The sequence below is a fragment of the Schistocerca gregaria genome, chromosome X (genome assembly GCF_023897955.1).
Source record: "Schistocerca gregaria isolate iqSchGreg1 chromosome X, iqSchGreg1.2, whole genome shotgun sequence".
In the NCBI taxonomy this organism is placed as follows: domain Eukaryota; kingdom Metazoa; phylum Arthropoda; class Insecta; order Orthoptera; family Acrididae; genus Schistocerca; species Schistocerca gregaria.
Window position 1 is genome coordinate 660,084,883 of NC_064931.1, and position 12,707 is coordinate 660,097,589.

Sequence of the window (12,707 nt, forward strand, 5' to 3'; positions counted from 1 at the left end):
ATCATTTAAAAATTTAATATTGTATGCCCTTTTCCATGCTGTATATATACAGTAACTAATATTTCCTAGCTGGAAAACCTTCCTGATGTTACAATTTCTATGGTAAACAGTGTGTTTTTTGTTGTTTAAACATAATATATGAATGTACTTTCGTCCATCCCTCCTTTCTTCAGATGTCTAACTTATTTTCTGGCAGTGGTCCATACACTGCTTCATTATGGCTTTAACAGCTTGATCCACGGTTCATCCAGTGACAAATTGGCACAATGAGTTGATAACTTCCGAAACAGTTGAAACATTTACTTCCCATTCTTTTTAATATTTATTAGCAATCAGTAAATGTAGACCCAATTTTGACATTTTCTTCTCATTAACTCTTCATTCAAATGTACTGTACTCTCTTCTGATATGCCTATGGCATAACCTATTTCATATACCTCTCATTTTTGACTGTCCAGTAATATATTGCGCAATTTCTTAATATCCTCCACATGCACCATCTTCAGTGGAAGCATAGCTACACTGAATTTAGCCACCTCTGAACTGTTGAGAATGAAGTAGCAGCTTTCTTACATGTCTTCAACAATTTGTATGAAGTCCATTGCAATAAACCAGCCATAATAAAGATCTATTTTGACAGCACAATCTACATCACACTGATTTATGCCAAAGTTGGCACACAGTGAAGAAGAGAAGGAAAGGATGGAAGGTGAGGCAAATATAGCTTCAGTCCTGACATATGGACATTTCCCTCAATTTTTACTGTACCTAACAACCTTTAAAAACAAAAAGACAGAAAAAAATCCCTAAGGAATACTTCTTTACCATCTCCAACAATTTATCAAATTAGTTTATAACTGTCTGAATAGTGTTTACTTAATGTTAATGCCAGCACTTTCAGTCCACATTGAACACAAGGTAATAAGCAGGTAACTGATACCAATTGTTAACTGAGGTACATATAGTTTTCCCGAAATTTTAGCTCTGTTTCAATACATTCCAACTGCTTTTCTGGGGGCTTACAATAAACCTCTGACACTGACCCTGAAAAATCACCCATCACAAAAAAGCTCACCTGGAAAGCACCTTGTTGGCACACATATTCCTATGAAAATATTTTGTTTAACAATAGCAATTTCACCCTTAAGACTGTTTTTGAGGTTTTACATGAACATTAAGAGCACAATAATTGTGTCTATTGAATGATTTTTAGAAATCTACTCAACATTTTAGTACAATTTGTGTTACTCATCACGGTGCAAGTTTCAATGGGATACTCAAACTATTTTCAAAACTGATTTGTTCACACATACTTAGTTTATTAAGTCACCATCTGAGACATCACTTTCATAAGAAACTGTCAGATCTGACTAAAGAATGATGTCAGAATTTTGATTAAACAACTAAGGAGAAGTATGTTGTAGTTGCCCGACATTCATCACTGAACTACATATTACACAGAACAACTTCGAAAATGTTTTTCTTCACTTTAACAAATGTGATGTTAGCAACAATGATGCACCACAAGTTTCAACCAGTTTAAATTCTTATAGTACATTCCAAATCAAATGGTATATATTGTGCATATGCGCCCGTGTGTGTGTGTGTGTGTGTGTGTGTGTGTGTGTGTGTGTTTTTATTGATCAGTACATGTGCCTAATGAATTACACTTAGCTTTTCTGATAAACAGAATATCTTTTCACATATCTGACTTCTTGGGATTCTAAACCATCACAAGTAAGATGTGATTCAATCATTAGAAGCCTAAAATATATTAGGTGCCATAACAATATGTACCTATGTAATTAAATGCAAATAGTTTGATAACATAATTAGCAACAACTGGGCAACCAGGATTTTTGCTTTCAAGTCCCCTGAGTTTAATAACAGAACAACAAGAAGAGATATTATCAAACAGTATAAAAAGTAACTCCATACAGATAAATATCCAGAGGCCTTCAGCCATGCTAAAATATTTTGGAACTACATTAGAATATCTACATAAACTTTCATTCAGTATGAGGGCTAAAATAGGAAATTTTAATTATCTCCTTGATGAAACAAAGTCAGGCTACATAATCTTTTGTTTGCAGGTACATGTGTGTGTACACACACACAACATCACACCACAGTACTCCAGCACACTGCTAGATAGGCCAAAACATAATGGCACAGCCTGTCTCCACTTTATCTGAGGATGGGTGGGTCATTTCACTTTGGCTCCTCTAGCAGCATGCATCAGCACTTTCACATGTGGATTTCTCTGTGCCAGATATGCAGACATGTACCTGCAAAACAACAAATTATGCAAATTTATTTTTTCATGGCGGCAATCAAAATTTTATAAGGACTCTGACGAAGGATGTAGGTTGCTGCAGTTACTTGGAGATGAAGAAGCTTGCACAGGATATAGTAGCAAGGAGAGCTGCATCAGTCCAGTCTCTGGACCAAAGACAACAACAACAACCCCCACATTCATGGTAGATAGGTACTTCATGCCTTTCTTTTTTTACTGGAGTTCATGGTATGTGACTATATGGTTCACTGAAAATGCACACACTCCATACACCAAAATCAGTTTAGACACTTACATTACTCCAAAATGACCAGTTTTGACTGTCTTATGCTGCCATCATCTGGAACTTTTGCTGCCATCATCTGGAACTTGCTATTAAATTGCCATGTTACTTTACAGGAAGTTAAAGTATAAAAGCCACACTTCATGTATACATGTCTTGATGAAAGTCCAGTCGATAAAATACACACAGTAGCGTGGTGCTGTGTGGCAGGCTCATGAGAACTGTGGTGACCACCAGCTTGCATAGACGATATGAGGTTATCAGCTGTGTGCTTTTTAACATGTAAGTGCATGTTACCAACTGTGTTTACTTAATCAACGGGACTTTTATCAAGACACGTATATGTGGAGAGTGTCTTTTATACTTTGACTTCATGTAATGTAACATGGCAATTTTATAGCAAGTTCCAGACCATCAGATGATGGCAGCATAAGATTGTCAAAACCTGTCATCTTGGAGCAATAAAATGCCTAAACTGTGACTGCAGTGTATCAAGTGTGTTCATTTTCAATCACATTGATCACCCCACAGCACATTATATGAATCATCTCAGCATATAGTGTATAGCTTCCCTTTATTGTTACTGACAAGTTTTTATGGTACTTTCTTATTGAAATTTGTATTTCTCCATTGATTTGTATAGCTTGGTACATCTTCTCAGTGGAGAACTATAATTTAAATATGATCTTTACTTTATGGTATAGAAAATAGAGTTCTGAACAAATACCAGTATACTATGAACAGATTTCTCAAGATTAATAAGGATTTTTTTTTAGATTACAGTTTTAATAAGGACTGCTAAAATGAACAGTTCAACACTGAGTGCCAATTTTTCAAAAACGGATAAAATCTGGTAAATAACTGCACTGTTGGGTGCCGAGTTTGGATGATGTACAATGCAAACTATCCAAACAGCACGATTTCATCCTGGTACTTCAGACCTTCTGCACACTAATATTACTATTTACTGACAGCTCAAAAAGGCTGCTAAACATCTACAGTGCTTTAAATCATATTACAATGCACAATGAAACTTTGGAAGGAGGAGGAAAGTATAGATAAGACTGAAAATTTCAGTCGAGATACAAAGTGAAAATGGCCAGCTCAGTTGGTAGGGCACAGATTACAAAAGACAAGAATCAAGAGACCTGGTCAGACACACTTAATGCCAGAAAGTTTCAGCACAGGCACACATTTTCAATGTCCGATAAAGCCACACTTGATGCAATTCCACAGAAACACCCAGCCTCATTAGCAACATAATCTAGCTCATATCAAATTTCATTGTACAAATACTGATTATTATGGGTTAGCAGTCACTAAATACAAGACATGATTATGAACTACCCTCTCACCCCATCTTTCCTATCAGTAAGACCCTTTCATTCTCTCAAAACTAATCTAATATGTATGCTGAAAAGCCTTTAATGATATTTTTGTGAAAATCCAGATAGTACATACCAGAGGCATGCTTTTTCTCCAATTAGGAGTTCATTCTTTTCAGCCAATCTGCACTATATGCAGTCTCACAAAACTGTTCAAACGGAAACCTTTCACATTTCAGCATTACAACCCATTATTTTTTAACAAACTTTTCTGTTTCACCCTTATAACTTTTTAAACCCAAGATCTCAAGCATGTGTTACTTCCTAAATGTAACTGAACATTTTTTTAAATAATTTCTCTACACAATTCAGTGGAACAATGAATGAAATAAATGTCATGGCCTACTTCTACTGTAACTCCATACCTTATCTTCAACATGTAGTAATGACTCGTAAGAACCTTTCCCATTATTTTTCAGCATCAGTTGAATTGAGAATCATTCAAACATTCAACACTCCCACAGTTAAAGCTGTGTGCTGGACCAGGTCCCTAACTCGGAATCTCTCATTTTGCAGGCAATGCTCATTCTCACTACAATATAGAGGCACAATTCACAACCTGCCATTATCCCGTAACCTACTTTCCAATTTATTCGGCGTACAATCCCCTAGATTGCGACTACGCGATTTCTCCCCAGTAGTCTATCTTCAGAGAGTGCTGGTCCGCTAAAGAATACAGGAGAGCTTGTGTGGACTTAGGAAAGTAAGGTGGGTGAGAAGTACTGTCAGCAACGCACCTTTTTTTGTGTCACGAGTCACGCCTGAATGGTTCACTCTGTACTAGCACTGCCTCCAAAATGCAAAGTTCTGGATTTGTATTCCAGTTCGACACACTGTGTTCATCTACCAGAATGTTTAAAAAAACACCACACAGTGAAAATTCATTCTTGATTCAAACATTCCAACTGTGCTAATATATCAAAATTCCACAAAAAATATCAAGACTTGTTCAACAATGTCTGTTGTCATACACCAATACTGCAAAGCTTTTATTTCTACCACATGCAATTCTTTCATAATTACAGTGCCCCTACAACGGTAACTAGGTAAAATTTTAAAGAGATGAGTAATTCTAGAAAGCTTAATGCAACAAGGCTTGCAATTGGGACTTTTTCCACTTCGTAAATTGGATTATTTAACACCAACAGCTGTTGGTTATCTCCGACATTTCTACTGCAACTGAATAAAAATTATCATTGTAACGTTTGTGAACGCTTCAATTTTGCTTCCGGTTATGAAGTTAAATAAGATTAAAGAAAAGTCCCCAAAGGAGTGTCCAAAAACTGGGCTGCGTTTTATCAATACTAAATATTAAAAAAAAAAACCTCGCCCACAGTTAGGTACGTAATCATCAGATTAAATAACCGCTGCCGGTGCTACCGTATTTGAAGTTCACTGCTAGTTTACCTTTCAGTATGTTGCATCAAAGTAAAATTAGTAAGAGTTCAATTTCAATGTTTATTTGTTTCCTAATCGCGCCAATTTTCGCAACCTGCTATTAACAATATACCATTATAGCATACTTACCAAGAATAGCGTTTTCTTCATATGCGTCCGTTAAATAATACATTCAATTGTTGTCGCAACGACGGAGTTATTATGCAAAGCATGGAGCATATCACTCACTTCGCTTCTTATTGTCCATGACTATTTCTTCCGAGATTGTGTGTTCAATCACTACGTATCAACAAAATATTGTAAAGATTGAAATCTCCACACCCAAGTGGGTGTGCGAAGATGATGGCACCATCGGCTATCAAATCCGCCTACTGTAACCCGATAAGAACAATTGTTGTCAGTCATTTTATTAATTTAGTCTTCCCGAAGCATGACTCATGCCGCTTATAAACAACACCTAAACCTATGGAACTGCTGAATCTAGCTACACTGCAATGCAGACGTGGTCGGCATGAATATTATTCATTATACTATTACACTAAATACCCGGACGCCAAAAATATTAGAAAATGGAAGGCGAATGTTTCCGCCAAGAGAAACACTATAAACAGTTGCAACATAAACTGGAAAAGGGGAATCCCAGTGCCGCCACCAAAGACTCCCACACGTATTGAGCATGTTCTTAAAAAATGGAACAATACTGAAGGACGTATCCTAATTAGTCATGCACGCTGCTTATATATCATAATAAAACTTTCACGGCAAAAATAAATTGCCATTACTTGTTCACATAATTTTTCGTCTTAACGCACCTTACCGAGTTTCATTGAAGCGCCGTGCTTGTCCGTCATGTCCGCGCTAATATTACATACGATTCTAATATAAACAAATATTTATACACAACTGAAAGATTGTAAGGTTTATATATCCTATAAATTACGGTTCTGTATTATATTAAGAGACTAATATCATCCCACATCAACACACTGCAGCATGTTCCATTATATTGATCTCACTGCAGTAGCGTCTGAATGCAACAAGTGCCTAACTCTCAGTAAATTATCAGTTTATTAAATTGACTGAATTGGAGGCTGCAGATACATAACTAAATACTTACCAGTAGCTGGGTGTATATTTACAGTCGGACCGTTGCGGAAATAAATTGAGAAGTGGTTTTTTCGTTGAACTTGTCACCACTCCGGTATCCTGTCTCTGGACTCGGGCTGCATTGGACACCTTTTCTGCCATTATAGTCCGCCGTACTTGAAGTTTCCTACAAAAGCTACATGAGAAATATCAGGCTAACTTGTATACCATATCATTCTAACGCGTTCTAGCGTCTCTACTAAGCGTCCGATTTATGCGTCTGCATCTACTTTGAGCAGTGCATTGCAAAGCATTTCACACCGATATGTCTCAAAGATGGCACACACACTCTCTAAAGCGTTGATCTTAACCCTACGGAGTAGGTACTTCTCTGATGCGAACCAAGAGAAGGGTGTGAACATTCAGACGCGCAGAACGGATTTTTGTCATCAACATGCATTGTATCCCTTGCCACATGACCCCGATATAGGAATAGTTTTCGATATGGGCACTCTGCTGAATTTAATTGTCATTACGTCGAACTAAAGGAAAAAGTAATCAACAGTTCTATATGGCCTTAGACTGTAGTATTATGTTGAATTGCAGACCCTGCCACTGGACAACTTCAAGAAACAAATTGCCCACTATACTCAGTCCAAGAATTCTTTAACCGTGAAGAACGCGAATGGACACAGTGAACATGACATGATCCATATACATTACCTGTATAAAGTTAAGATGTTATTCTGTAATAGATTATATTCTAAATCACTTGATTGTAACTTTGACACAGTCTGTCCAGCCATGGCTGATGAACGACGAAGACCTGGTAATAAATGGTACTATGAAGACATTCTGTTCAAAAGTATTGCAAATTTTACTAGCACACTTCATCAGCATCCCAGCAGTAATTTTTGAATAGCGGATAAACTTGGCTTAAAGCTTTGGAGAGCAATCTGCAAGTGTAGTTCGTTTGTTTATGACACCTGTCACAATAAAAACATCACTAGTTTTTTATTTCTAATTATAGACAATGAAGGGATGGCCATCATTATTTTTTTAAGTTTTGTACTGAACTTTACCGTATTGCCGAGAGAGTGTTCTAACGAATTATGCTACAGAGGCGTTGCAAAATGGACACTGTCGTTGCAGGTTTCCCGAAGTATGCCTAATTTACAGACTTGAAAGGCACCAAAATTTCAGTTTATACCACATGCTTGTCCATTACTTTTCATGATTTTTCTTTAATTATTTATTATTTCTTATACGAGGTACCAAAATTATTTAACATTTTAATGAGTTTATTTGGGACACTCTCGTGTCTACTACACCACAGAACGACTATAATGCAAAACAATTCAACTGAGTTGAATGTATGTACAGCAATGTTTTCATTTCCAGATATAGTTTTAAATTTCGCTCATTATTAATCCTACACAATCACTCAGCATGTCATATGTAGTAGCAGTTTTATGAATACTGATTTTAAGGGGCCAGTGAAAGGGAATGGTGACCCATGATGGCGTCATTCAAAGACAAAGACATAAATACAATAAGACAAAACAACTGATATGATAATTATTCATTCCTGCAGTTCCAATTGAACTAGTTATGAGAACATAGTGCAGCAGAAAACATAGCAGATACTATGATTAAACTAATCCTTGCTAAGCTGAGGATAGCACTTTCTTCGGCCACCTCTCATTTCTCACACAAACGAAATCAAAGACTGTAAATGCTTTCACAATTGAAAACTGAATTGAGTGAGCAATATTCTAAGGAATTTGAGCTACAGCATATTACAATGCCCCACAAGTCCACATTTTAAAATAAAAATTAACATTGCTCCAAATCCTTGAACTCAACAACAATACAACTAACAAACTCAAAGTTTAGGGAACAATCACACTCTGTTATCACTATGGCTTACAACTAAAAAGTTTTTTTTTAATTTTACTTGTCCATAATAGTTTGCTACTGTAAGAAATATCACTGACGAAAAAACTGCAACAGGCCACATTTTTTTTTAGTCAAACCTCCATGACTAGTTTTTGGCATAGGCCGATTGTCAGATGGAAGAGAAGATTTCTTCAGGAGGACGATGGTTGAAACCCATATCCAGCCATCCAGATTTAGATTTTCCGTTATTTCCCTAAATTGCTCCAGGTTAATGACAAGATGGTTCCTTTGAAATGGTACAACCGATTTCCTTCCTCACTCTTGATACAATCTGAGCTTGTGCTCTGTCTCTAATGTCTTTGATGTTGATATGATGTTAAACCTATTCTTCCTTCCTTCCTGCCTTCTTTCCTTCTTTTGAGGATCTCTTGTACAATCTTTGTTCCACAATCGAGACTGCAGACAAAATGGCGGACACTTGTGTTTAAGTCAGCCTAGGAGGCTGATGTCAGTTATGTGTAGGCCGAAGTATGTCATTTCCAGTGGAACCAGTGGCAGTGACGTCAGAATGAAATGTCTTCCATAAAACTTGATGCAACCATTGAACTTGATAGTAGCCCAAAAAATTAAGAACTTTGTGGATGCCATACAGGATTTCACCTTTTTCCGTTGTTTTCGTATTATAACTAGAATTTTATGGCAGTATGCCATTTCAAGGCAATGGCATAGTGAAGATTTATTACAAACACATCCGTGAGAATTGTTTTAATTAAATATCAGTTAATGACACATTGGTGATAAAAGCCTTCAGGAGATACTAAGATAAAAGGCACTGTTGTTGAAAGTTGTATGTGGGCACTGTGTTGCAGTGGTTGAAACATGGCGTTATGGAGTCGAAAGAAACAGGTTCATACTTTCCTATATGTGAATATTGTTTTATACTTCTTTGTGTTTGTTAAAGTTTCTCAGATTTTCTTATTAACACAATTTTTTGCAAATTCTGTGATATTTAGTTATAACAGAGCTTTCTCTTAAGAGTGACTTCAGCATGATTAAAAAACTAAAGATTAAATAGTTGTGACTGAAACGAGCAACAGTGACATTTATAATTTTGCTTGTCACAAACAGTTTACATCCGTAAAACTCTACGTGACAACGAACCTAGATAGCAGCTGACAAATGTGCTGGACAAGTATTTGCCCTTTTGATGTCACTTCTGGGTAAATTGGGAGAGGCTCTAGCTTTTCCCGATATGTGTAAATCTGATGTCACATCAACTTCTTATTTGATTAGTTACACTATGCCTGCTGTCGGACGATGGGCCTATGCCCCAAACTGGTAAGGTGAAACAAAACATTCATTTAAAATGTGTGGCTGGTTGCAATTGTTTCTTCACTTATTTTTAACTATATTTCTTTAAAAATGTCATTTGTCATGAGAAACCGAATCATTATCATACCAGAAGTTTCTTTACATGCAAGTAAGAATGTTGCATTTAGTGACCATTATTTTTTCTTGATTCTTTTATTTGATGATTCTGTTACAAAATTCTATTATTTGTTAATATAGCTGGCATTACCTTGTGAACAGTCTTGGTAATGAATTAACAATACACAGTCTAGAAGGGTTCCTGGCAACAAGATATTTTTCAATACATGTGATTCTTTGAAGACCATGGAGTTTCATAGCAGCATATATACCTCTGTGTAGTGAAAGATTCATCCTGGAAAATTTAATGATATTTATGTCCAGGAGCTGTGAGATATAATAGTTTATTTTCTAAGTATTTGACAAAACCTTAAATTGAAAGATTTCTGTGTTCAGCTGGTGTGTCACCAAATAATAGCAATGGTTTCCACATGAATTAACTCATTCTGCACTACCTGTAGTCATCTTGAACATTAATTACTTTTTTATTATGATATACAACAAAAAGAATATAAAAAATTTTATTCAGTTACCTAGAAAGGCATTTTTACCACCTTCATAGCCCGAATAACTAATGGACACCTGTGCAGTGGCAATTGGTTTAGAGGCACCCGGCTACAATCCTAATTGTGAAAGTAATTGTCATTCTTAGTATTTGGTGGGCAATGGCAGGAAAGGTAGTGGTGTACAGTGCCTGATTACTAACAGTTCTCATACTTGACTTCCTATGGTTGGGATTCACAGTCATATAATATCTCTTAAAAGACATAATAGTCACTGTTGACTGTATAAAATAATTATTGTTAGTATTGCAATTTTCAAGTAACACTGCAAAGTTATATTCTGTCAGTATATAAAACTATTTGACATGAGTACATGAGGAAAAAAGTTCTCAAACTGCTATTAAAGAGGAGCAGGGTGCGTGCCAGCACTGGGTTTCACCTTCACTTCATCCATAACAAGACAAAGACAGCAGTACGCAGAACAATTATTCATTGTAGTCATCCACATGCCACAGAAACACGCTTGACAGTTTACAACAGGATGGGCCAACACCACATCAAACTACCTCCACTAGCTCTGTTTCGATGGCAATGTGTGATTACCACAGCTGTCCCTGACACACTTCTCCTGAGTACGCAACTGACCTGATTAAATTTATTTTGCTAGGATGCATAATGAGAAGACAACTTGGTTTACTATGCTGACCAAGTACAGTTAAAAATTATTTCAAGATGTCACAAATTTTTAGACTATAATAATGAAAACATAAATTTCAAAGTGCCCATGTGGGATGTGTCCAAGTGAAAGTATCCAAATCTCATGAAGCACACAACATCAACTTAACAGGGTAATAAAGTAAAGGGGATGAAAGGGGGAGCAGATGAGAACTGTTAACACAAGCAGCCAATAAAGTAAGATACGATAAATCTGTATAACAATAAAATTAAGTATAACAGGTTAGTGTTAGTGGATACTTTGATGCTTGTAACATAGTATTCAAAGACAACAAAGATGCAACATCATATTAGGAGAAGCAAACTGAAGTATGACTCTCATAAGAGGAAATCAGCCCAACCAATTCAGCGAAATCTGTTCATTCTTAAGAATATGAATCTTGTGTAGCAATTATCAAGAGATCTGTCTTAAGAAAAGACACACGAACAGCTTTCAGTTAGCTACTTTCACTGAGGCTTGAATAAGTGCAAATACGGCAAGTTACCTGAAGAATTGTAAAAAAACTGATGAATCATGTACTGGGTGTCCCTAATTCATGTATCAGTTTCAAAACGCTGTACAAAGAAAATCACTGCTCAGAATGACGTCAAATTTGAATAGCATATTTTTGAAGGAGGGTGAAACGCCATTGCACAAAGAAAATCTTACCAATAGACAGCACTGTAAGCCTCAGAATATCCACACCAACTGTGGCAAAGGTCCAGAGTTCGAGTCTCGGTTTGGCACACAGTTTTAATCTTCCAGGGAGTTTCATGTGGCATACAGTTGTTCCTCAGTTTGCGTCCGAGAGGCCCAACGTGATGGTCTTGATGAAGGATTCTGCACAGCTGGTGAAACTCTTTCACAAGAAGGGTAACTGCGCATGAGTAGCCCTGTGGAATTATCAAACACTCAAGAGTATGGGAAAAGGCAATGGTCTGATGTCTGCTAAGGGTCTGGAGAAAATGACTACAAAATTCGAAAAGACGGGTTCTTTTGAAGTGTGGCACAGGAAGGAAAGTAGTTGATTCAACGTCTGTTGAAGATGTGGCCACAGCACTGCAGGTAGTGTTGATCGGTGGCGTTCAAACATGCATTGCACGAGAACTTCCCTGTAAGTTGGACATGCCTGTGAGCATAGTGCATAAACTACTATGAAACATCCTGGAATGCTATCCATATAAAATCACCCATGTCCAGGAGGTGCTTCCTGATAATCTGCCTGCAAGACAACATTCGCTCTGGAATTTCTTGCTCCCATAGAGGTGAACAATGAATGGCCATCGAACATTCTATGGGCAGATGAAGCCCATTTCCATCTCTGAAGACATGACAATAGACAGAACTGTAGAATATGGGCAACGGAAAATCCGCACACACATCAACTCTACCACTTCATGTCGCAAAGGTGACTGTGCGGTTCAGGCTGCCGGCATCGTTTATCGTAGCGCCATATTGTTTCGAGGAGATAAGTCGTGCAGGTCCTGTTACCTGTACCATCGCTGGTAAACGCTATTAGAGTCTTCTGCACACAAACCTCATTCCAGTCCTTCAAAAGCGTGGATGTGTGGACAGGATCATTTTAATGCAAGATGGTACTGCTCTGCACATTGCACAGCCAGGTAAGCAGCTGCTGCAGAGGCATTTTGGAAATTCTAGAATTATCAGCTGTCATTTCCCTACAGCCTGGCCGTCTACATCACCCGATCTTAAT

The 12,707-nt window shown here is 37.1% G+C and overlaps 1 protein-coding gene across 5 annotated transcripts in view; it reads right to left on the bottom strand.

Annotated features, from left to right (window-relative positions):
• Positions 1–6,799, bottom strand: part of LOC126299201 (protein N-terminal glutamine amidohydrolase) — a 76,435-nt gene extending 69,636 nt beyond the window's left edge. For 3 of the 5 annotated variants that reach the window (XM_049990988.1, XM_049990987.1, XM_049990986.1), the window contains exon 1: positions 6,480–6,753. In XM_049990988.1, the coding sequence (XP_049846945.1) occupies positions 6,480–6,610 (131 nt within the window). In that variant the 5' untranslated portion in view covers positions 6,611–6,753. Of the gene's footprint in view, positions 1–6,479 lie in introns of all 5 variants that reach the window. The other 2 variants (XM_049990984.1, XM_049990985.1) reach the window with 2 other exon arrangements.
• Positions 6,800–12,707: the final 5,908 nt, after the last annotated feature.